Genomic DNA, 27283 nt, shown 5'->3' on the forward strand with positions numbered 1-27283 from the left:
GGGGTAAGAAAGATATTCAGGATAACACTGACTTGATTTTGTTTCTAATGAAAGGGGGCAGGGAGAAACATTTCAAGATTCTGTTCTTTGATCTGGCTTACCTTGAAGTACTGATATTCTCACCTATCAGTACATTTTAAATGAGTTTAAATATTATGATATATGTGATAATATTCTTTCTTTGTTATAAATAAAATGTTATTGCTTAAAAATGTTACCCAAGCATTGAAGATTGGATTTCACCCAAATAATTCTGTATATTAAGAAATATAACTGTCTTCATTCTAGATGGTCAATTTATTATTGTCTAGAGGTGCCAATATCAATGCCTTTGATAAAAAAGATAGACGGGCTATCCACTGGGCAGCCTATATGGGTATGTAAATTAACTTTTTTTTCTTGACTTTATTTAAAGCAGGCATTTGCATGCTATTTTCTTCCTGCATAGTTTGCATGAAGTTTGAATGGATATTTGGGGGCATATGTCCAGTATATTTCCTTCTTGATACAGATGAAAGGTTATTGCTCTACCAGTATTGTAAGGATCACCTAATTTTAAATCATGATATTCTGTTATCAACAGACAGTCACATGGTGTTATAAGTTAGAGTTCTCTTTCTATGAATTTAAAAACTCTGACAAAGTTACAATTGGTTAAATATTTAAAGATGATAATTTGTATTGTAAGGAATAATAGAAAGAAAAGGCATTTTTAATATGTTCTTTTGCAATTATATATTATAACATCAGAACTATAACAATTTTTCAAAAATATCTACATCCAAGTATTAAAACTAACTGATTAGGCTATAAATTAAATCTTTTCAAAAGCTTGAACAAAATATTTCAATTCAACCCTAATAAGACTAAATAGTTTTGGTATTAGGACCTGCTTTTTCTTTGGACTGAATATCTTGGTGGGGTTGCACTAACCAGTATGCAATTTAAGGTCCTCCACTCACAGCTCTTATTCAAAGAACAGGTGATAGGTGAGGGCAGTGGAACCTTTACACAACTTTGTATTGTGCACCATTTGCACATATTCCTGGGCAGAGCTGATTACCACACAATGCCAAGGTTACGTCCTGAATGGATTGCAGTGATTCACTTAATACCTGTGACAAGAAAGTCATAAACTCACATAACAAATGTTTCACTTAGCAACAGAAATTTTGGGCTCAATTGTGGTTCTTAAGTCGAGGATTACCTATAGTAAACCCATAAAACTTTTCATGGCATGAGACTGAGTTATTTGATGACCATCTCTCTCCAATTACATTTATTCATTCCATTAGGTCCAGCAGCAAAGGCATGTACTGGGTTCTAGTATTAGGGAATATCATCTGGTGAAATCCAGTAACATAACCTTTTCTGTTGGGGCACCTATCCTTTGAATCATCTGCCCCCTCAACTTGGCTTTTATAAAGCATTAAAGATGGTTTTGTCACTGAGCTTGCTGACAAAGTCTGTATAATGATTCTACTGATTTGTGTCAGTAGGTCTGTTTTTACCACAGATACTGATTAGGTGTATGTTGTATGTGTGCATTATGTATTTTGTGGTGTTTTGAACTCTTGTTATCCAGATGGGTAGTCACATAAAATGAATGAATGAATGAATTTTATTTTATTTTATTTGTTGAGGTTATATTGATGTGGTAAAACTGCTTGTAGCTCACGGAGCAGAAGTGACATGTAAAGACAAGAAATCATATACACCATTACATGCTGCAGCATCTGCTGATATGATTAATGTAGTCAAGTACCTTCTTGATCTTGGAGTTGATGTAAGTAGAAATAATCCTAAATCACATTATTTCATTTGATTTAAATGGTATATTGCCATAATATAACATCTTTATAAATAACTAGTACTTTTAAATAAGAATTACTAACATTTCAGTTTTCTTTTTTAAATGTCACTTGATAGATTGTAGTTTGTTTTCTTAGACTTGTATTTCAAACAGCATTGTGCCAATCTAATTCTGTCAGAAAGTGTTTAAAAATCATTATTCTCTAAAACTAGTCTTCAGGATAAGGCCTAAATATTTTCATGACAATGAAATATATAAAAAGTAATAAAGATAATTTACACAGCAGATACAACTAAACACCATTCAAAAAAACAACCAGTTTTGCTCATTATCTCACAAATCTAAAACAACATCACAGTGGAAAAATGCAAAAAGAAAGATTTAAAAAATATATCAATAATGAAAATATTTGTTATTTTCTGATTTTTGCTGCCGTTATCTGAACTCTTGGTTGCTTATTGTTTTAAATATTGCTGAGATTCAACACAATCTCAGCAAGGAGGAATGTCCTATCATGTGCCGTGCCTTATTTCTTCAAATTAACATACCTAAAATATATTTTATTTAGCGATACCATAGGTCTACCATAGTCTAATCTGCACTGACAGGAAGTAGGATTTGTTATTCCTGGGAATCTGAGATATATTTGAAGAAATTAAATTTTATGTAACTTTGACTAGCTTTTTATATTGAAATTCTGGGGGGTTTTAAATACAAAGAAACACCATGATTCCTAAAACTCTTTGAGTATGAGTTCTGCTGCGATGGAATAAAAATATATGGGACAGATGGATGGATGAACAGATGGACAGATAGTTTTTATGAAATGTACATCATTGCTTTTACTCTTTAACAGATCAATGAACCAAATGCATATGGTAATACACCTCTTCATATTGCTTGCTTCAATGGACAAGATATTGTAGTAAATGAACTGATAGACCGTGGTGCTAATGTAAATCAGATGAATAAGAAGGGATTTACACCTTTACATTTTGCTGCTACATCAACTCATGGAGCTTTATGTTTAGAGGTCCTGGTTTGTAATGGTGCAGATGTAAATGCGAAGGTAAAATAACTGAAAGGTGAATTTTAAATGTTGTAATAGTATTTTGAATATCTTCATATATTAATATTGACATATTATGAAAGTCATAGAAAATAAAACATTCATTTTTAATGCTCAACAAATATATTTTATTGTGTGGATATTTAGGGAATAAGAATTATATTCATCTGTTAAGGAAGTTTTGACTTATGACCATTTATTTAGCAATGGTTTCAGGGTACGATGACCCTGAAAAAGGTGACTTACAATGTATCCTCAACCTGTATATCTAAAGCTTCCTTTTAAATATATGTTTAGTATATTGACAAATAATAATAAGCAACTTTAAACACTTTTAAAATGTTCATTTAAAAATATATGAATATTACTAAAGAGAAATTTTATGCAATGCAAAATAATCAAACATAAACTTTCATTCATTAGAAAATAAGTAAAAGAATGGCTGAGTTCTCCATGGTATTGACAGAAGAATCCAGGATGGTTATTCTAGCCTGTTAAATAAATGTGTGTTTATCAAGCAGTAACGATATTATGATCATGTAAATCAGTGGTTCTCAACCTGTGGGTCGGGACCCCTTTGGGGGTCAGTAGACATATGAAAATATTTCCTGAAGTTTGTGTTAGCTAATTTTGATTGAAGATTATAAATATATAATAAACATTTGGGGGTGGGAAAATAGAAACATCCTTATATATTAAGATTGGCATTTCTAAAATAATTTTGTAAGGATGTTTTTTTATGTATTTAATAATTAGATAAAATTTTAGGTGGCCCTTTACTACATTATTTACAGCCTTAAAGCTAAATGTGCAAGTGAATAAGCATAAACATATACTTTCATGTAAAAGATGAATGTATGTTTTATATTTAACTTACCTGCTATCATTAACTACATATCAAGGGACCAAAATAATTGTCCTGTGTAATGATGATTTGGCTATTAATAAGAATAGCAAAATTACCATCTTGAAAAATCTACAGCTTTTTTTGACTTGCAATTACCAGTAGAGTTTGTAAATATATATATAAAAATAGGAAAGAAAAATAAACAGCAAATTCTGTATTTAATTTTGTAAATGGTCTTTTGATAGTCATGGGTTTGATTTCTTTTTTTCCCAGAGTAAAGATGGAAAAACACCTTTACATATGACAGCTATTCATGGAAGATTTTCAAGATCACAAACCATCATCCACAATGGTAAAATTTTAAAAGATATAGTATTGCACATTATTTGACTGAATTATTATTTAGAATAATTAATTTTTATCTATCTGATCTGCTTAAATGAATAATTATATAAATCTGAATATTTTAAATGTGGATTTCAAACTACAAAATCTGTAGGATATTGTTTCGCTTGTTTAGATATCTGAAATTTCATTATCCTTCAGTGCTTAAGTAGTCCAAGTTCTATTATACTTTTACTTTGATAGTGTTTATACCTTAGCTTTAATTTTATATTCTGACTCCTAAGTCTAAAACTCAATGTCATTATTTTTAGTTTTACAAATAGTGAATTTTTAATGAATAAATTTCAAAAATAGTGAAGACTTATCTGGGTGAACTTTTGTCTTCTCATTTCAGCCTGTAATTTGTGGGACAAATTAGCTGATAGTGTTACGTTCAGAAAAAACTAGGATTTGGAATTGTGAAACTAACAAATATCACTCTTATCACAAAAATAAAATACATGTGTACTTTGCTGTTATTTAAATCATAAAACTATTTCAACTTAGAAAAAATGTTAAAATATTATCACACTGCAAAACATATTTGTATAGTCATTCTGTGTACTCTTTACTTTTGCTTTTTTCTTTGTATAAGAGAAATAGATATTAGTTATATAGTTGGACTATTCATAGATTTTAATCTCCGCTTCACCATTTGATCTTTTAAACTGTGAATGTATTTGTTTAACATTTAATACACTCAAATGACTATACTTAACGTTAATTTAATATTTAGGAGCGGAAATAGACTGTGAAGATAAAAATGGGAATACACCATTACACATAGCAGCTAGATATGGCCATGAACTGCTCATTAACACACTGATTACAAGTGGTGCTGATATAGCAAAGTAAGTAACATTTAAACATTTTAATTATGTCCAAATGTAGTGTATGTGTGGGTATGCAAAAGTCATGGAATGGAAATGGCCCGTTTTTCACGAAAACAGGACCGGGTTTTTTTTTCAAAAAAAGGGCATGAATAGCCTTTAGGAGGCTTGTACAGTGCTCCGGGTTGGGGTGGGGGCAAAAACAGCCCTGTTTTTTGTCAAAAAAGGGCATGCATAGCCTTTAGGAGGCTTATAGAGTGCTGCCGGGAGGGGGGGCAATATTGAGCAAAAAACGGCCCATTTTCCACTCAATTCTGCTCTCTCCAGCCCCCAGGAACACTCTGAAAGCCTCCTAAAGGCTATGCACAGTTTTTTTGGTGAAGGGGGTGGGGTTTCGGGAGGCAGAAAATACTGTATTCAGTGTATAAGACGCACCCACATTTTCAGCCTCTTTTTTGAGGAAAAAAGATACGTCTTATACTCCGAAAAATACGGTAATGTTCGTTAAAATGGAATTTGGCATGACATCTTGCAATATTGTATTGTAATAAGACTATGATGTCTGATTGTGGTGTATCTTAGGCGGGGTATACATGGAATGTTTCCTCTCCATTTGGCAGCATTAAGTGGATTTTCAGACTGTTGCAGAAAGCTGCTTTCATCAGGTAAGCCATTTAAATTAATTTTAACTCTTCTCCTTTAAACTTTGCTTGTATCACATTGAAAAATAAAATTTGGTTTTATCAAGGTTAATACATTATAAAAGATTTTTATAGTAGAACTAGGCACTAATAATTATTGAAAGTTATGACCTTATCCCTGATCCACAGGGAAAAATCAATAACTTGGTTTACAAATTCTACCTCTCAGATAGTGCTTCTTAAAAAAATTAGTTAAATAAATGCATGTCTAACAAGGGAACAATACTCCATCAGGGTTGAATCTGCCCTTCCTCTAGATGAGCAACAACTGGCAAATTAGTCTCTTTGCTGCCATCACCCTTCAATATAAACTAAATGGTTTTATCTTCCACACTAGTCTTTTGGGGAACCAGGAGAGGATCTAAGAGGAAATCTTTGCTCCACTCTGGGTCTGGATAAATACAAAGAGGAAAATAAAATAAAAACTTTAGGTGTCAGTAGTTCAGTCAAGCTGAGACAGATAAAAGGTCAATTCTAAGACTGAAATAAAAATAAAACCCAATGGCTTTATTAAAAAATACCATGTTTCCATAAACACTATATATAATTTAAGTGCAAAATATCTTAACACAATTCTAACCATGGCTGAATAATTTTCAACCTCACCTGAAGCAACTGTCTTATCCAGGACTTTAGCCAGCTCCCTCAGAAAATATGTTTATAACTCTTCTTACCAGAATCTCTCAGAACCCCTTTCCCCCACCTATTGGTCCTTAGGGATCAGGTGACTGCCTTTGGGCAAATAAATTTGGCTTTTGATTTAAAGGGCCAGGTGCTCCCCACTATAGCATACTATTGATATCTTTTATTCAGTGTTTATTTATTTTTATTTATTAATCAAATTTGTATAGCCACCTATCTCACTAAAAGCAATTCTGGTGGGATATAATAATCAAGTAAACAGTATGTATAAAAATATATAAATCTTTCTCCATTGTATTATGAATCAAAACTAATTTTTAGAAATCACATTTTTGGTATTTATTTTTTAATCATGTGAATATTCAGAATTATTATGAGAATATAAACAATAAAAGATGGTTTATAAAGTTATAATTAAGAAAAATATAGCATTTTAATTTAGTAATATAGATTATATCCAGAAATTTATTTAATTTATATAGAATAGTTTTAAGAGGCGATTTAATGATTTGATTATAGAAAAATCCTCATTTCTCTAGTCATAAATCTTTTGTTTTAATCAAATAGTTGTTAGATTTCGTATGCATTCTTAAATAAAATTTGTTAACTGTTCTTAATTATTACTCTAATTCCACATCATTGTTTGATCTGCTAACCATTCCTAGCATCATTCACTTCTCGAATGAATTTGCAGGCATGATGTGGCCAAAGTAAATCAGACGTAGTCTTGTGATGTTTCTGGTTTTATATGATTCAGCATCTCGCTTTTAGTTATTCTGGCTCTCCATGGTATACCCAATAATTTACATCAGCACCCCAGTTCAAAGATGTTAATTCTTCTTCGGTCAGCCATTCTTAGTGTCCAGCTCTCACACCTATGCATCCTTTTAGGAAAGACTATTGCTCCAACTAGCCTGCTTTTTATATTTATATCAATATATCTGCTTTTCCATCTTGTTCATTTTAACCATTGCAGTGTGGCTAAGGTTATCCTGCTTTTAATTTCAGCTGCACAACTGCCATCTTGAACAAGTTTTGATCCAAAGAAAATTAATTCTTGAATTAACTCAATTTCCTCCTTGTTGATTTTAAACATTTCGTGTACATTTGCAGCTTTTGTCATTATCTTTGTTTTTCTGGAGTTAATATTCAATCCTACTTTTTTTACTTTCATCCTTGATTTTCCAGATCATCATTTTGTCCAGTTCTTCCTCATTTTCAGCCAATAATTTGTATCATCTGCATACCTCAAATTATTTCTGGTTCTTCCTCCAATCTTCACTCCCAAATCAGGCAGTTCTAGGTCTAATTTCTGCATGATCACTTCAGTGTACAGATTAAACAAAAATGGTGATAAAATACATCTCTGTTTAATTCTCTTACTGAACCTGAATTAATCTGTGGTACCAAAGAACATTCACACTGTTGCCTTCTGATCAGTGTACAGCCATCTGATGAGTCTGATCAGATGGGTTGGGAAGAAAATACAGAAAACACTTTATTTGGTACAGATACAAATATAAAAACATTAATCTTTTTTCCAGAATTACCATAATACACAGTACTGCTATAATAATAGTTGTAATAATCAAATCCCAAAGTTGAAATTTTTGATTTTTATTTTGCAATTTGGAAAAGTGTCTAAAATGGAAGCTGATAAATTTGCTTGGTCTTGCTAGCCAAGTATTTTCTGGTACCAGATTTCTACTCTACTCCACCAGAGACAGAATCATGTCCCTAATCTTTTGTTGTATATCTAAAATGCAGCGTTGGAGCTGTGGAATTCCTGCTGTGTCCTAAGCTTAGAGGGGTATTCTTGTAGTGCATAAACAAAATTTCAATTCAGCAGCTTGACCTAGAAGAAAGGTCAAAGGTTCGGTTTTCCTTTTTGCTTGCCAGAAAGTCAGAGCAGAGATTCATAGGCATGTATTTAAATTCCAGTTCAGAGCTGGGAACGGAATGTGAAAGTAGCTCGGTTGACTTTGCCTCTGGAAGTGACAGAAATTCAGAGGTCAGGTTTCTTGTTAGACATAGCATATTTATACTCAAACTGAAGGCAGATGTCAGCTGTCTTACTATGCTTTTATTGTGATAAGACTTTCCCGGGAAGATAAAGCAATGGCAGAATACAGCCTGATTAAAGCCCTTTAAGGAAAGCCCTTCACACTTCATACAAAAGAAGGAGGGAGATATTCAAATAATTTGCAATCACACTACCTTAAACCATACAGTCATTACAGAGAAAGCACATCTCATGTACAGTGTTTTACTTTTTAACATATATGAACAAGTGTATATTTTATCTTCAGACCTATGAACGTTGAATAAAAAAACCTATGAAAGCATGGCTTTGCAATCAAAAAGTCTTAAGTAGGTATTTCTTATAACTTTCTGATATCAACTGGGAGAATTTTCCCCCCCACTGTTCCATGCAGAATTTGTTTTCCGGGGTGGGTGGGGTTGGCGTTGGTCAATGTTTGAGAGTTTCTTGAAAGCATAGTGTGTTTCAATCATCCACAACATCTGAATGGGATTTAGATCCAGGCTTTGACTTGCCCATTCCAGAACCATTTATTTCTTTTTTTTCAGGAATTCCTGGTGGATTTACTGAAATGTTTAGGATCATTGTCATGTAACAAGGCCACTCTAGATTAAATGTGATTGTTGTCAAACAGCTTCTGGTACAAAAAGGAGTTTATAGAGGATTCTGTGATGAGGAGCTGCCCACACCCTAATGCAGGAAAACAGCCCCAAATCATAAGATTTCATCACCAGACTTTAAGGATGGTCTCACCAAACACTTCTTTTGATATTGTGGTTATATAACTCTATATCTTTATGTTGTCTGTCTAGAGCACACTGTTCAAGAAATCCTGGAATTGTCATGATGTTCAGATGTTCATGAGCAAATGTTAATCTTGCTCAAATGTTTTTCCAGATAGAAGTTTTCTCGCTTTCTTTAGCATACCTCCCATATATCTAACTTATGCAGCTTCTTTCTAATGGTAGCCTCATGTACTTTGACATTATAGTGATGAGAACACCTGTGAATCGTGATGTTATTCAGCATCTTTGGCTTTTGGGCTACACTTGCAGGGATGGCTGCCTGGGCAATTATTTGTAATTTCCCCCCCAAAAATGTAATTTTTACCAAAAAAATGTAGTTTTTACCAAAAAAATGTAGTTTTTACCAAAAAAATGTAAATTTTGTTTGAAACGTAAGCAAAACATGCCCCTCCCATATCCTCTCTGGCAGTGTTCTAATCATTTGAATCTGATTTAGCGTGCCTGATTATAATTTCAGATATTTGAGGTAATATATGTAGAAATGTGGAGTGGTGCGGTGGCCTAGAGCTGGAGCTCTTGCCTCATAATCAGGAGGCTGTGAGTATGATCCTAGGTAGATGCAGATATTTCTCTCTCTGGGCACAATGAAAATATATCTGCTGAACAAAACTCTGCATTGATGACAGGAAGAGCATCCGGCCAATAAATACTCTGTTAGCTCCATTCTGTTGCCTAGACTCTACCTGCAAGGAATTATGGAGTTGTAAAAGAACATGATATATGTAGAAATGTACTTATAGGTAGTGTTTGATTTACAACCACTTATTTAGTGACCATTTGAAGTTACAATGGCATTGAAAAAAGTGTCTTATGACTGTTTTTTGCACTTACAACCATTGCAGCATCCCAAGATAATGTGATCAGAATTTGGGTGCTTGGTAACTAGCATGTATTTATGATAGTTGCAATGCCCCAGGATCATACGATCATCTTTTTCAACCTTACAACAAGCAAAGTCAACGCAGAAGCCACATTCACTTAACAAACTTGCTACTAACTTAACAACTGCAACGATTCACTTAACTGTGGCAAGAAAGGTCATAAAATGGGTAAAATTTTGGGCTTAATTTTAGGTTAGTCAAGGACTACCTGCGTATTTTCCACATACAATAAATAAATAAATAAATAAATATACATGCATACATACATACATACATACATACATACATACATACATACATACATATGCTGCATATGCTGCATAATATTTGTACTAATATCCCCTTCATCTATTAATATTGTTGAAATTAAGATCAAATATCTTAATTTACTGATAAAGTAAAACATTTAGTAGACAGTACTTACTTTTCACAACTATACATGACATCTACAGTTCAACTAGTGGACAAGATTTATACTAAATTTATTTTTTTCTAGGTAAAAGAAATAATCACTTTTAATTTTTACTATAGATTAAATCAATATTAATATTTTTTGCTGAGTGGAGGAAATAAGAATGTTAGTATATACTTAACAAATATTATGAGTTTGTTTACAGTGTTATTAACTTAATTGATTGGGGATAGAGTGGTCAAGGTAAGATTCCCATTTGCCTACTACTAAGTCTGTACTATTTCATTTTTGACAATGGAATAGGAAAAAGTACTCTAATTTGAAGTATTATTTTTAAACAGTAAAAATAAGTACTTTCTATTCTCCTGACTTCTCTATTATCGTGCATTATTTTAATTTTCATTCCTAGAACTAAAACAAGATTCAGTTACACTTTCGTAAATTAATTTTTGAAGGATGTACAATTTTAATTGTAGTGAATACGTACGTATATGGCATAAGCATTTATTCTTGAAAATTATTATACATTCAAATCTTGTATCTCTTTGATGAAATTTTATATTAAGTGAGAATTGCGCTAGAAATTAATATAATCCTTTCCTGATTTTATAAAGTACAAAACTTTGAATAGAATAGATATTTGAAAAAATAATTATTTTATTTTTGATCACTTCAGTGGTATATGAAAGAGATAAAAGAAAATTATTTTCATTTTAAGTAAAATATATATCATTGATTTTCTTTTCTTTAACATGTCTCTACTTTATCTTCTGGCTTTGCTAAGAAGGAGACAGGCAGAACTGTATGTTCATAATCTCTTTCACATTACACTAGACCAGGAGTCCATAGCATACCAGCAACTAGGATGCACAAACAAACGAAACCCTATCCATGGAATGCAGGCAGCACGAAAACCTCATCCTTCATTTGCAAAAACCTTTCTCCATTGAACTGGTCCCTGGTGCCCAAAATGTTGGGAGCCGCTGCAGTAGACCATAATGTAGTATTCTATCTTAAAAATAAAATTACTGATTTCTCAAAATTAAGATAAAAACACTTTTCACATATTAAATAAGCATCCTGTTTATAACACTATGGTTCTATAAAGAATGTGTTACAGTATAATAAAGATTGCCTAATGGCATGTTATTACAAATTGATAAAGTTGATGAATTTTATTAGTAGTTTCAAAAAATCCTTCTTTCATAGGTTTTGAAATAGATACTTCAGATGACTTTGGCAGGACTTGCCTTCATGCAGCTGCAGCTGGAGGGTATGTATTTTTATAGTTCAAGAAAGTTTAAAATTTTGGATTTGAAAGTATCCTCAATTAAAACTACATTCTGTTGGAGGATGTTTCCATCTTCAAAAAAGGGGAAAAAAATAGATCCAGGAAACTGCAGACCTATCAGCCTGACCTCAATACCAGGAAAGATTCTGGAAAAGATAATCAAGCAACAAATTAGCGAACAGCTAGAAGCAAACAAAGTAATAGCCAAAAGCCAACATGGGTTTGTCAAAAACAGATCATGCCAGACTAATCTTATTGCATTCTTTGACAATGTGACAAAATTAGTGGACCAGAGGAATGCCGTCAATATAGTTTACTTGGACTTCAGTAAAGCATTTGATAAGGTACCTACTACTAGATAAAGTAGAAGAATATAGATTTGAATCACCACCAGATAGATTCGTAACTTGTTAACCAACCACACTCAACATGTAGTCCTCAACGGAGCTGCATCTACTTGGAGTACCCCAAGGCTCTGTTTTAGGCCTAGTACTCTTCAACATCTTCATTAATGATTTGGATGAGGGAATAAATGGGGAACTCATCAAATTTGCAGATGACACCATGCTGGCAGGAATAGCTAACACTCCAGAAGATAGGCTTAAGATACAGAAGGATCTTGACAAACTTGAACATTGGGCACTTTCTGATAAAATGAAATTCAGTGGTGAAAAGAGTAAGTTTCTACATTTAGGCAACAAAAACGGAATGCACAGGTACAGTATAGATGGTACCTTGCTCAGTAATAGTAACTGTGAAAGGGATCTTGGAGTCTTAGTGGACAACCATTTAAATATGAGCCAGCAGCGTGCAGCAGCTGCCCAAAGAGCCAACACAGTTCTAGGCTGCATAAACGGGGGGATAGAATCAAGATCACATGAAGTGTTAATACCACTTTATAATGTCTTGGTAAGGCCACACTTGGAATACTGCATTCAATTTTGGTCACCACGATGTAGAAAAGATATGGAGACTCTAGAAAGAGTGCAGAGAAGAGCAACAAAGATGATTAGGAGACTGGAGACTAAAACATATGAAGAACGGTTGCAGGAACAGGGTATGTCTAGTTTAATAGAAAGAAGGACCAGGGGAGACATGATAGCAGTGTTCCAATATCTCAGGGGTTGCCACAAAGAAGAGGGAGTCAAACTATTCTCCAAGGCACCTGAGGGTAGAGCAAGAAGCAATGGGTGGAAACTAATCAAGGAGAGAAGCAACTTAGAACTGCGGAGAAATTTCCTGACAGAACGGTTAATCAGTGGAACAGCTTGCCTCCAGAAGTTGTGAATGCCCCAACACTGGAAGTCTTTTGTCTGAAACGGTATAGGGTTCCTGCCTAGGCAGGGGGATGGACTAGAAGACCTCCAAGGTCCCTTCCAACTCTGCTATTGTATTGTATTGTATTGTATTGATTTATATACCTCTTCTAAGAGCAATTCTGTTGTAGTGATTAAGGCATCAGGCTAGAAACGTGGATACTGTAAATTCTAGTCCCACCTTAGGCATAAAGGCAGGTAGGTGACCTTGGGCTAGTCAGTTTCTCTCATTCCTAAGAAGGAGGCAATGGCAAATCACTTCTGAAAAACCTTACCAAAGAAACTGCAGGAATGTTTTGTATTATGAGAATTGGAAATAATTGGGGTAAAGGAAAAAACAATCTTGTTAACATTGTTGGCATAAACACAAGGAGATATAATTATGCATAGAAATCTAAAATATTAGAGCATTTATAATGCTATTTTATAAAATACTATTTCAAAGTCTTAAGTCACAGGTCATGTGCTTTTTAAAAAAGTATAATCTGATATTAACTTTTAATTTAACTTTCAGAAATTTGGAGTGCCTTAATCTGCTGCTCAACACAGGTGCGGATTTTAATAAAAAAGACAAATTTGGAAGGTAAGAGAGAATTGCTACAAGGATAGCTCTACGTAAATATGCATACAGTGGTATAAATAGAAGACTGTTTAAACCAGGCATGTTCAACCTTTTGGCTTGCCTAGGCCACATTGAGTGAAGAGTTATTGTCTAATGTATATAAATGCATATAATAATGTTAAAAGTTTATAAACTTGTAGGTCCTCATTACAAGCTGTCCATGGCTGCCTGATTTAAGCTATGAATGTGATCAGTTTATTGTTGTCTAAACAGGAATGTTGTTGCAACAGGAGTTAAAAATGGTGTGTCACTTTATAACTAACCAACTAACTAACTTTTCTAACTAACTAATTAATTATATTTGCATTTGCTCATTCCTAAGAGCTCTGAGTAACTTTAGCTCACTGCTGAACAGTGGACGAGTGATCTGGGAAGAGGGGATGTAACCATTACCCCCCTGTCATGGTCAGATCACTCATGTCTCCGGCTGGACTTCCCTGGCGCTACCCCCCACCGTGAGGAGGCGGAACCAAACTGTCCAAGTTGGTACCGCCCCAGGCGCCTGATGGAACCAGATAGGTTCCAGACGGAGCTTGGGCCATTCCCTGTAGCCCTGACCCGCTCTTGCTCCGAGAACCTAGTGGCCGCCTGGAATAGGGCGGCCGCTGGGGCCCTGGACCGAGTTGCGCCTTTGCGGCCTCTGCTGTGGCGACGACCCACCCGGGCTCCTTGGTTTACCGAGGACCTGAGGGTGATGAAGCGCCATAGGAGACGCCTAGAGGGCAGGTGGAGGTCCTCACGCTCCAAATCTGACCGAACACAGGTAAGAGCCTATTCACGGACTTACCTTGTGGCATTAAGAGTGGCCAAACGCAGACATTGCGCCACTCTTATTGCGTCCGCCGATAACCGCCCTGCCGCCCTGTTTCGGGTGACCCGCTCTCTCTTATCACAGAGGACGCGGGAAGCCCCTTTACAGGGCAGAGCAGAGGAGTTTGGGGAATATCTGCAGGACAAAATCGCTCAGATCCGGAGCGGATGGGCCCCCTTCAGTGGACCAGAGGAGCCGCCAACAGTGAGTCTTGTGAGACCATTCTGGGAGGAGTTTGATTCTGTTGCCCCCGAGGATTTGGATAGGTTGCATGGACGGCTGCGACCGACCACATGTTTAATGGACCCGTGTCCCTCCTGGTTGGTACTGGCATCCTGGGAAGTGACACGAAGCTGGCTACTGGGCTTGGTGAACGCCTCTTTGAGCGAGGGGTCCTTGCCTGCCGCCTTGAAAGAGGCGATGGTGAGGCCCTTACTCAAGAGGCCTTCCCTTGACCCGATGGAGCTAGCTAATTATCGTCCAGTCTCCAACCTTCCCTTCCTAGCGAAGGTTGTTGAGAATGTGGTGGCACAGCAGTTTCCACGACACCTTGAGGAATCCGAATATCTAGACCCACGCCAGCCCGGCTTCCGGCCCGGACACAGCACAGAGACGGCCTTGGTCGCGTTGGTCGATGATCTCTGGAGGGCCAGAGATAGGGGTTGTTCCTCTATCCTGGTCCTATTAGATCTCTTGGCGGCTTTTGATACCATCTACCATGGTATCCTATTGCGCCAGCTGGGGGGGATGGGAGTTGGAGGCACCGTTCTGCGGTGGTTCGGCTCCTACCTCTCTGACCGGACGCAATGTGTGTTGGCAGGGGGTCAGAGGTCGACCCTGAGGTCACTCACTTGTGGGGTGCCTCAGGGGTCGGTCCTCTCGCCCCTTCTGTTCAATGCATATGTGAAGCCGCTGGGGGAGATCATCCGTGGTTTTGGGGTGGAGTATCATCTGTACGCTGATGATACGCAGCTGTACATTTCCACCCCAGACCACCCCAACGAGGCTGTCGAGGTGATGACCCGGTGTTTGGAAGCCATCGGGGTCTGGCTGGGGGACAACAGACTCAAGCTCAACCCCTCCAAGACCGAGTGGCTGTGGCTACCGGCACCCCGGTTCAGTCAGTTGATTCCATCACTGACTATAGGGGGCGAGCAATTGCCCCCTGTGGAACGGGCGCGCAATTTGGGCATCCTCCTAGATGCCCGGCTGTCAATGGATGACCATGTGGCAGCCGTGGCAAGGGGGGCGTTCCACCAGGTTCGCCTGGTGCATCAATTGCGCCCCCTACTGGACCGGGATGCCCTACGCACGGTCACTCATGCACTGGTGACGTCTTGGCTGGACTACTGCAATGCCCTCTACATGGGGCTTCCCTTGGGACGCGCTCGAAGACTGCAGCTAGTCCAGAACGCAGCCGCGCGGGCTATTATGGGGAGTACTAGGTACTCCCACGTAACACCGCTCCTGCGCGAGCTGCACTGGCTGCCTGTGGTCTTTCGAGTGCGTTTCAAGGTGTTAATTACTATCTTTAAAGCGCTCCATGGCTCAGGACCTAGGTACTTGCGGGATCGCATCCTACCACACACTTCCCTGCGACCGATTCGCTCTCACAGGGAAGGACTCCTCCGGGTGCCGTCCACTAAGCAATGCCAACGGGCGGCGCCTAGGAGTAGAGTCTTCTCTGTGATGGGCCCAACCCTCTGGAATGACCTCCCCCCCGATATCAGAACCACCACCGACTTCCGCTCCTTTCGACAAAAACTGAAGACTCACCTGTTCCGTTTAGCCGGCCTGGCCCATTTATAGTTTTATTCTACCTCCTGGCAGATATTTTAATTGGGTATTTTTAGGGTATTTAAATATTGCTTTTAACTACTTTACTTCAGATATGTACAGTTTCTTATTGCCTCCTCTTTGTGTTTGTATTTTCTATTTATTGATGTGTTTTTATTTGACTGTACACCGCCCAGAGTCCCTTTGGGGAGAGGGGGGCGGTATAAAAATCTAAATAAAAGTAAAAAGTAAAGTAAAGCTCATCTCAACAAAAATAGACTCATTAAAATCATAATTATAATAAATAAATAAAGGATACAGAAAATATATGTCTGACAGTGCATCCCAATATTCTTAACATGTCTTTCTCCTTAGATAGAAAAGCCGGGTCTGTTTTCTTGAAACCCCCCCCAAAAAAGAGTTAACAAGCTTTTCATAGAAAAAAAGGCTCTAAAGCATCAGACTAGCAATTAAAAAAGCATTTTCTAAGTTCTGTCAAATGGCATTATTAGATATTTGGGCCTGGAATGAGTTTATCCTATTTGAGCAGGTTGGACAGGCAAATAACTATTGGAGAAGGCAATCCTACAACATAACTAGGCCAGAGCTAGTAGGAACTTAAAAGTAAAAACCAGTATTTTATTAGCAACCAGAAACCAACTGACAGGTGTGTGTGTATGTGTGTGATGCACACACACACACACACAGACACACACACTCCTAGAGCAGTATATATTCAAATATAAAGAGAAACACCAATTACTGTCTAAACTGGCATATTTTGTATTGTTTAGTTGCTTTGTCATGTCCAACTGTTTGCAACCTTATGGACTATAGTCCCCTCCAAACTCCATTGTATCCTGGAGTTTGCTCAGATTCATGTTCATTGCATCAATGACATTAACCATCTCATCTTCTGCTGTACCCTTCTCCTTTTGCCTTCAATCTTCCTAACATCAGGATTTTTTCTTCTAACCTCTCATTAAGTGACTAAAGTATTTGAACTTCAGCTTCAGTATCTATACTTCCAAGGAACAGTCGGGTTTATTTCCTCCAGGATTGACTGATTTGGTCTCCTTGCCGTCCAAGGGATCCTCCATTGTCTTCTTAAACACCACAATTTGAAAACATCAATTCTTCTCACAGCCATACATTATTACTGGGAAAACCATAGGAGCTTGATGTATAGCATGTTAGAATAATTCAAATAGGAAATGACTGAAGCACGAGTGACTATAAGCAGGGCTTCTAAATCCAGGCTTGGCCACAGTAAGCATATGACATGCAATTCTATCAATGCCTCTCAGTTGTGCTAACCCAAAGCACAACTTTTCAATCTAGGAATTTCTCAACTTGCAGACCACTTTTCAATAGGTGAATAGAACTCTCTTCAGAGCAAAAGATGGTACTAACCTGAAATGGTTTGGTCCACTTAGTATGTTTATTCTAAATCTGTTTCTTTCCACTCAGACCCTGAACTGGCACTGGGTCAGGATTTCTACTGCATTACCTCTTTGTCACACAATAAAAATACATAACTCGGATACCTGGGCCACTTTATGTCCCTAAATTCTTCAGAGAACAAAGGAGCCCCCATGGATCTGCAAGAAGATAAAAGCCACTGTGAGGCAATCATGTCCAATAATATGGCTACCCTGGTATTTCACTTACTGAAACAGGAGGGTAGCCATGGTATTTGATATGATTGCTTCACAGTGAGAAGTTTCAACTGAACTGCCCACCAGATCCTTGAGCAACCTCCAGAAAATAAGAATTGGAAAGAGAATGTTTATTAGATAGTTGTGCATTGGAGATATTTTTTTCAGTATATAACACTATACACATTTCTGTGCTTTTAAAAAATATATGTATATTTATATACTACAGAACTCCACTCCACTATGCCGCTGCCAACTGTAATTACAAGTGTCTGTTTGCCCTTGTGGGTTCTGGAGCTAGTGTAAATGACCTTGATGAAAGAGGTTGTACACCACTACATTATGCAGCTGCATCAGACACTGATGGAAAGTAAGTATGGCGTTCTTTTTGAAATCGCAAACTTCATTACTATAGCTTCTCACTTGGACATAAACCTGATTCAGCGCTGAATTTTATTTTGACTAAAATGAAGTATGATTTGTTATAAATATTTAAAATAATGTGTAATATTTGCATGCTGCAATACAGCAATAAATTCCTTCCAAAAAGGTTTCTTGACAGATTATCTTATATTTAAAAGAAGAATAATTTTAAAGAGAGCAGCCTATTATGATAATTATGATGTTACTCCTGCATGTATGATTATGAAGGATATTATATGTCAGCGATGGCGAACCTTTTTTGGCTCATGCGCCATAAGTGGGGGGAGCGCAGGGGGGTCATGTGCAGGCATGCCATAATCAATATGCGACCCCCCAGTGCACATGCGTGCACTACAGGTGCGACCCCCCCATTTTTGCATGCTTTTTTCACCCTCCCCAGGCTCCAGATGCTTTATAGGAGCATAGGGAGGGTGAAAACAGCCTCCCCCGACCCCCAGAAGCCCTCCAGAGGCTTCAGGGACCTTCAGGAGGCTTCCCTGAAGCCTCCAAAGTAGTCAAAATAACCCCCCGAGCAAACCGGAAGTTTGAAGTCACTTCCGGTTTGCTTGGAGGGTTGTTTTAAGCGGTCTGAAGGCTTCAGGGACGTTCAGGAGGCTTCCCTGAAGCCTTTGGAGCACTCAAAACGACCTTCCAAGCAAACCGGAAGTCACTTCCGGTTTGCTCAGAGGGTCGTTTTGAGCGCTCCGAAGGCTTCAGGGACCTTCAGGAGGCTTCCCTGAAGCCTCGAGAGCAGTCAAAATGATCCTCCGAGCAAACCGGAAGTCACTTCCGGTTTGTTCAGAGGGCCGTTTTGAGTGCTCCGAAGGCTTCAGGGACCTTCAGGAGGCTTCTCTGAAGCCTAGAGAGCAATCAAAACGACCCTCCGAGCAAACCGGAAGTCATTTTTTTGCGCTCCTGAGGCTTCAGGGACGCTCATGAGGGCCTCCGGGGGGGAGGCTCTTTTTGCCCTCCCCAGGCTCCTATAAAGCCTCTGGAGCCTGGGGAGTGCAAAAAATGGCTTCAAAAAAGGGTGAACTCAGCTGGTCAGCGTGCGCATGCACGCTGCCCAGCTGACAGGGCAGTGCCTCTCGTGCCCTGACAAATGGCTCCGCATGCCACCTGTAGCACGCGTGCCATAGGTTCGCCATCACTGTTATAGAAAAAAAACCCAATTCCTACTATTAAAGTATGTGAGACATTAAGTATGTAACACATTCCATGTCGATTAATTAATTTTTTGTTTATGACTTGTAAGATTAAATATACAAAATTGTAATTGAAACACAGATCTTACCTCAAGCCTCTCTCTTCACAAATTGTGCTAATCAATAGTTTCTATGATTCTCAGTATAGTTTGGTAATCAAATATTAATTATATAGTTACATAATGAGAAATTAATAATATAGTGTAGCTTTTTACCAATGCACTTATCCTCCTAAACTTTCCAGTAACAGAAAACAGGGTAGAATGAAAGATTCACTTGCTTGTTCTTAATTCTACTGCAACAATTTCCTTTTTTAAAAAAAATATAGACTGACTATAACATCAAAAACTTTTGTGGGCTACTTGTTTTTAGATTCCCATATTATAACTGCTGAATGTGCGAAGAACATTGGTTGATGTTATTTAAATTCAAAGAATATTACATTCATAGAAACAAATTATTTGCAATATTGTTGATAATTGTGAAAGGACACTAAAAATAAATATTGATTAGATCACTGTTTTTCAAACATTAAGATGTATGGACTTCAATTTCCAGAATATCCCAGCCAGAAATCCACATTAAGTTAAAGTTGCTTAGTTTGAAAAACATTAGATTAGATCTTTTAGAATGCAGGGACATAGTAATGCACACAGGAAAATAAGCTTAAGCATATCATTCCTTCACAGACCTAGAAATCTTGTAAGAAAATATATTCTAGATTGGACTAGATTTGCATTCCCAGCAATATAGGTCTTTGCCATATTTCATAATACTATCAGTAGGGAGAAGATTCAAAAGTGACTATTTCATGTTAGGCTGTCCCTTCTCATTGAATAGTTATATTAAAATTTTATTCATTTTGTTCAGGTGCCTGAAATACTTACTTCGAAATGATGCAAACCCAGGGATTCGAGACAAGCAAGGTTACAATGCCGTTCATTATGCTGCTGCTTACGGACATCGTTTATGCCTTGAATTGGTAGGAAAAATAAATATGAACTATGTTTAGAAATAAATAATCATTAATGCAAAACTCTGTTTTAGAAATAAATTTTGATAAATTATTTTTAAAAGTTCAAAAGAAAAAAATGGATAATTAAATTAGTGCAGAAAACAGAAGTTTAGTATTGAGTTTTGAAAAGTTAAACCAAATTTGAAAATTTTTATATCTATTCATATGAATTTGAGGTCATTATACTGTATTAGAAGCCTTTGAGCATTCTGTGCTATCTTCTTGGAATCATGTAATACTTTTATTTGAACTCTAAACAGCATGAAGCCCAGTCTCAGTCATATTTGAATGTTTTATTACAAGCTAATGATAATATTAAAGATTTGATTAAATTAGTAGACAGTATCCATTAAATATGATACTACTAGAGGTGACTACTAGACTAATAGCAAACCCTAACTTCCCCCTACATTCCCTGATTTCTCCTGCCCATCTTTTAATCTCATTATTATTTTATTTAATTATTTGCTAGTTTATTAAATAAACTGTTATTAAATAAACTGTTTTCATTGTTTATTGTATTGTTTCATTATTTTGCTACTGTAATGTTTACACGTCTTTTAATTTCTCTGTTTTTATTGTTGGAAGCCGCCTAGAGTAGTTTCACAATGAGATAAGCAGAAAATAAATTTAATAGATAAATACTGTTTATCTATTAGCTGTTTAGCTATTTTCATATACATTTTAATTAGAATCTGCTTGTTTTTAAAAAATATATAGTTATGGTTATACCCAGCATTACAGATGTACTTGCATTCTAGCAAGTGCTTTGAAAATTACTCTTAACTTCAAGGACAGTTCATAACTACCATTTATTTAGTGTCATTGTAACCTTGGATGATTGCTGAATGAATGATTGATTAAGCAAGGGCTATCTTGCTTAATTCTAAATTGTTTGAATAACTTACATTTTAACACTTCAGACTTAACTTGTATTAAAATTGATTTCATTACAGATTGCCAATGAAACACCTTTAGATGTTGTAAGTACAAGAATCTTTGCTGCGGAAATCATAAATATTCTGAAATGTGGAAATCAGATTGAGAAATCAGATATATTTTATTAAACAATACGTATGATTCTATTAAAAGTTTTTTCAGAATGCACATTCATTCATATATATCTGTCTCCAGCCTTTTGAAGCAGCTTTCATTTTTTCTGGTTGCTGTGAAAGGTACTTGTCCAATAGTAGAACCGGACAAGTATCTTGCTGCTATAAAGAGATGCAGAAAGGTGCTATCTTCATATTCCCACATGAACTAGCAGCTTTTTACAATAGAATCCAAAGCATTTCAGATTATTACTCTCCTGATAGCTAGAAACATCATGTGTCCAGTCATGCACCCATACACTCGTCTACCTGTCCATCATTTGTCATGTAATGTTTGGAATTTTTTTAGCAAAGACATTTGTATTTTATAGACTGAACTTTGATATTTTTTATCCATTAGTTAAAATGGAATATTAGGTATTGATGTTAAACTAAAAACATCTGATTGCATTATCAACTGTATTTTTATTTAGTTAATGGAAACATCAGGGTCTGACATGCTGAATGATTCAGACAACAGGACACCAATTAGTCCATTGCATTTAGCTGTAAGTACTCATTGTATCCAATATTCAATGTAGGATTATTTAAAGCTACCTGATATCTGTATGATTTAATATTTATAGTTTAGTAATTACTTGCCTTTGTGGACATCTAAGGTATGAGCAATGTCTTCTTTTGTTTTTTTGTTTAGGCCTATCATGGACATCACCAAGCTTTGGAAGTATTAGTGCAGTCTTTGTTGGATCTTGATGTCCGGAACAATAATGGAAGAACACCTTTGGATCTTGCAGCTTTTAAGGGACATGTTGAATGTGTGGATGTACTCATTAATCAGGGAGCTTCTATCTTGGTAAAAGACTACGTTATAAAGAGAACACCAATACATGCTGCTGGTAAATACATAGTTTTTCTATCATAGTGGAAGTTTATTTTACAGATGGAAGCGTGTTTATGGCCTCTCCTTTCTGGTTTTCATTCCAACAGGCCCATTGTAGAAATGTTTTAGGTATTTGGGTCTTGGTAAAATTTTCTTCCTTTTCTTATTGTGTGTGTGTGTGTGTGTGTGTGTGTTTGTGTATGCACACACACACACTAATTATAAGCCTATGCACAGAAAATTTTACTATATTGAATACATTTACAATATATTACAAAAAATTCAGTTTAAAATGTTTCAAACATTTTAAAATGTTTAAAATAATGATAATCAGTATCATTTTGCTTGTCTTTGTCTAGAGTGCAAAATAGAATATATTTGTTAATATACTTTTCTCTCAAGGAATGCATAAGAATAAACTGTTAATTTATGTTACAATCACATAATTCTATGTTTAAAAGAAATTAGTTTATTTAATGTTATTTCATTGAACTGAATCTGGGCACTTTCCAATATAACAAAAGCAAGATAAAATCAAAATATAAAATAGATTAAAAAGATGATAACCTGTGTACTTGGCAAAAAAACAATGTACAAAATATATCCAGCAAAATTTTCCACAAACACCTCATCCAAGCCCTGGGAGAACAGTCATATCTTTAGGGTCTCCAGGAACTACATCAAGCACAGGTACCATTACAGAAGGCATACTTCCTGGCTTCCAATAGATGGCACTATTTAACCAAGTGGAACTGGCGCACACCAACTTGATCTGTTTCTATTGGCAGAAATCATAGGACATAGGCAGATCTCAAATAACTTATTTCTATGTCATTTAACTTTGTAGATGATAACTAATATTTTGAATCATACCTGTAAATATGCTGGCAACCAGACCATTAAATGGTCTGGTTACCATTTAAATATTAAATATTAAATAAGGAAGTTTTATATTAAAGAATACATTTCAAATGATTACATAATATAAAAAAAATATTTGCATAAAGAAGATTGACTACAGATGTATTTAGATTTGAGGTGATCTATTAATTTCAGCTAGGTGATTCGTGTCTTTCATAAAACAAGAACTGATGTATCAGTTTTATATCTATTACATCTTAAAATGGTTTTGTATGGTAAATGTAACTCTTCAAAATAGACTTGTTCTTAATCACTGGTTATGATTACTATTTGTTGATGGTATTTTGCAGCTACAAATGGTCATTCAGAATGCTTACGGTTGTTAATTGGAAATGCAGAACCACAGAATGCTGTGGACATTCAAGATGGAAATGGACAGTAAGTTTCAAATAATTGTATCTAAAGTGAAAAAAGTTGCAAAGTGGGATTATCTATTGCAGATAACTGCAATGTAATTATAATGTGTATTAGCCTTTTAATGTATTTATTAGCATGCATTGTTATATCAAATACATAAAATAAATGTATTAAATGTTATCTATTATTACATAACATAATATAAATTATAGAATATAATTATTATTCTGATTATATATTGCCTTTTTGTGGGGTAGTTTGAGATGACCTCAGTAAGAGTCTCCCTAAATTATATCCTCATAACAACGACTATGAGGAGGCATGTTTGGCTCAAAGTCATCAAGAATGTTCTATGGTTGATACAGAAATGACTGGTGCACAAGTAACTATGATAAGGAACTCCAATCCAGGAAAAGCCCAAATTGGTGGAAGCGATGACTTTCTGGCTATAGCTACCCTTATTCAGAGTAAAGAATTTCTGGTGGAATAACACCAGCTTCATTGCCAAGGCAGCAAGAGTAAAATATATTTTAAGTCCATAACAGTCAGATAAAGAGCAGCTTTAGCTGGAATTGTGAAATTGATTTCTTGGTTTAGTTCACTTTATGGCACTGATATCATCTACTATTTGAGCAGGAGCTAAAAGTTAAGGAAAAAACCAAAATTGCACATCAGTTTTATCAAATCATACATAATAGCCCGTTTAGAACTAAAGATGAAAGATCCATGATATCAAAGTAATTAGCAATATGCTGCCACTGAGTTTTATCACAGATGTCTTTAAACTTGTTCCTCCCCATTCAGACCCAAAGGGCAAAGTTTCAGACCATCTGGCAAGAAATCCAATGGTTGTAATAAAAACATCAAAGAAAATGGTTATTTTATTTGGGAATGCAATTTAAAACCATATATACATTACAGAAATGTGTATCCAAAGTCTGTACATTAGAGAATATTGCAAATGAAAATAGAGTTTAGCATTTTTGCAGTTCTTTTTAAAGGAAAAAAACTCCACAGTCCAGAATAACATTGTATTACTAAAAACAATAAAATGAACAGAAAGTATAGTAACCTGGAACCCTAGTTCTGTTTCATAGTACTTTTTGGAATAGGGTGGACTCCTGGTGATTTCACAGATATGCTCATGTAGTTTTCTGGTAACAATATAGAAATGAAGGGAAAGGGTTGCTTTTTGAGTTTTCCTGGTCAGCAATCATGATTGCCTGCAGTGATCTCCCACCCAGGTAGTAAAAGATACAAGATCCTTTTGAAAAGAATGTGATTTCTGTCATTTAAATGTACAGGACCTTTGCTGTTGGGGGTATAACAACTCATAGATCAGGTTTCTTTATATTGCTTCTCACTGCCTATTTAAGCAGGTTATGAGCATGATAGCAGAATGATGCTGTTACTGTACATTATGTTATCTTTCTCTTTCAGAACCCCTTTGATGTTGTCTGTTCTTAATGGGCATACAGATTGTGTCTATTCCCTACTCAACAAAGGAGCAAATGTAGATGCCAAAGATAAATGGGGAAGAACAGCATTACACAGAGGGGTAAGAGAGACAACAGGTGTGTCCTCCTACCCCCACCCTGCTCTTTGCTTCGATAGGTAGCATTGCTGCAATTCCAACTAAGGTAACAGAAATATTATGTTGGATCCAGACTAAGCAGGTGTCATTGAAATAATAACTTATAAATGCAATAGATTATATTAAAATGTATTGCAATAGTCTAAATCCAATTTACTGTATTAATCTACATTATTCACAGTGAATGTATAAATCTTATATAATTCCTATAATTTAAAAAAATATAATTTACATTACCATGGAAGTATCTCTTCCCCCAAAAAATTCAATGTATTATCTTATTCTTTAGAAATATTCCATCTGTATCCAACTTCATATTTTCATCACAATTGGTCTGGCAGAATATATTTTCTCTTTTTTCAGATTCTCTTTGCCATTTGGGATTTGAACTGCAGTAATGGGCAACTTAGTTTCTAGGGAGCTACTGATAAGAAGGGAAAATAGAGTACAGAGAATTGGAATTCAACAGTAGGCATCCCCAAACTTACAGAAAAATGTTCTTAATACTGCTTGCATTTGTGAGATAGAATAAATCGCTAAATATGTTTTATTTTTTATTTCAGAATCTCACCATTTATGGAATTGATAATTTATAACCTAAGAATATTGCCCAAATCTTCTTTATTTTCTTATTAAATTCTGTGTGATATCCTAGGCTGGAAAAAAAAAACCTAAAGGAATACAAGAAAATATTTTTATCAGAAAACAGAATGGACATTTATTAAAATGATACTCATAGCAAACAATAATTAGACAACAATCTTAATATTTAAGAATATGTTACTAGGGTGGGAAGCAAATCCATGCCTTGAATGTCAGGGATCAAGATCTTAAGTCTTTGTAATGTGATGAAGACAGAAAATTTGTCCAAAGCAAAAATATTTCTAGAGTTGGAGAACTGAGTTCAAGCTGATCAATCTATACTTCTGATTTAACTTCATTGTATATCATCTACAATTTAATGTAGATGCTTTAGTGTAATACAGGAAATCAGCTGACTATAATTGTTTAGATTTTAGCTAAGATGTGCTTGAATGTCTTACTTGGTTAAAGGCATGGTCCAGCAAGATAAATATGGAACAAGCTAGCTTAATCACAAGATCCCATCTGACTTTTTATATCCACAGCTATCTAACTTTGCTCTATTGTGCTTTCTGAGCTTGGGGTGTGTGTGTGTGTGTGTGTGTGTGTGTGTTATTACAAAATTAGGTACTGGTAATGACATTCAGTGTCCTAGAAGATGTTCAATGCAGTAATATTACCCTGATTAGATAATGAAAAGTCTGGAAGAAAATAGCCAAGCTCAGAGAGCACCAAGGACTCCATAGTTCAATCCTGAGTTACAAATATTTTTTTCTATAGTAGCTTTGTCCTTTATTGATATAAAAACTAATTAGCAATTGTATTGCTTATTAGTTTTTATATCAGTAAAGCAACTGTAGTAAAATAAATGAAAGTTGGTTGAGGAGAACAGCTTTTTTATTTTTTCATATCTGCAAGCGCCTATATCCATGCTTAATGCATATTTTATTAATTTTCTCTCAGGCAGTTACTGGGCATGAGGAATGCGTAGAAGCACTTCTTCATCATGGTGCAAAATCCACATTACGAGACTGCAGAGGACGTACACCTATACATTTATCTGCTGCTTGTGGACATATTGGGGTATTAGGAGCACTCTTACAATCATTGTCACCTGGGGATATGATACCTGCTGACAATCAGGGATATACATCATTACACTGGGCCTGTTACAATGGTAAGAAAATAAATATTGTTTTGGTGGAAGAATGGTAGAAAATAAATGAAAATCCTAAAATGGTACAGGAATTTCAAAAGATACTTGCCAAAAGCAGTTGTTTGTTTCCAGACACTTGCTATATTGATATGTATACATTAAATCTCTTCAAAGTGAGGTAAACTGATTAGTCACACA

General features: G+C 35.9%; 1 protein-coding gene across 4 annotated transcripts in view; it reads left to right on the forward strand.

Moving 5' to 3' along the window:
* Positions 1-27283, forward strand: part of ANKRD28 (ankyrin repeat domain 28) — a 95969-nt gene that overhangs the window by 44491 nt on the left and 24195 nt on the right. For all 4 annotated transcript variants that reach the window (XM_081969833.1, XM_081969834.1, XM_081969832.1 and 1 more), the window contains 16 exons: positions 289-376; positions 1644-1786; positions 2670-2882; positions 4003-4081; positions 4850-4964; positions 5526-5608; positions 11636-11699; positions 13548-13616; positions 18130-18270; positions 20399-20510; positions 21500-21526; positions 22069-22143; positions 22290-22491; positions 23687-23774; positions 25194-25311; positions 26893-27106. In XM_081969833.1, coding sequence (XP_081825959.1) covers positions 289-376; positions 1644-1786; positions 2670-2882; positions 4003-4081; positions 4850-4964; positions 5526-5608; positions 11636-11699; positions 13548-13616; positions 18130-18270; positions 20399-20510; positions 21500-21526; positions 22069-22143; positions 22290-22491; positions 23687-23774; positions 25194-25311; positions 26893-27106 — 1831 coding nt within the window. The remainder of the gene's footprint in view (positions 1-288; positions 377-1643; positions 1787-2669; positions 2883-4002; positions 4082-4849; positions 4965-5525; positions 5609-11635; positions 11700-13547; positions 13617-18129; positions 18271-20398; positions 20511-21499; positions 21527-22068; positions 22144-22289; positions 22492-23686; positions 23775-25193; positions 25312-26892; positions 27107-27283) is intronic.

Source organism: Natrix helvetica (genome assembly GCF_964273705.1).
Source record: "Natrix helvetica genome assembly, chromosome: Z".
Classification (NCBI taxonomy): Eukaryota; Metazoa; Chordata; class Lepidosauria; order Squamata; family Natricidae; genus Natrix; species Natrix helvetica.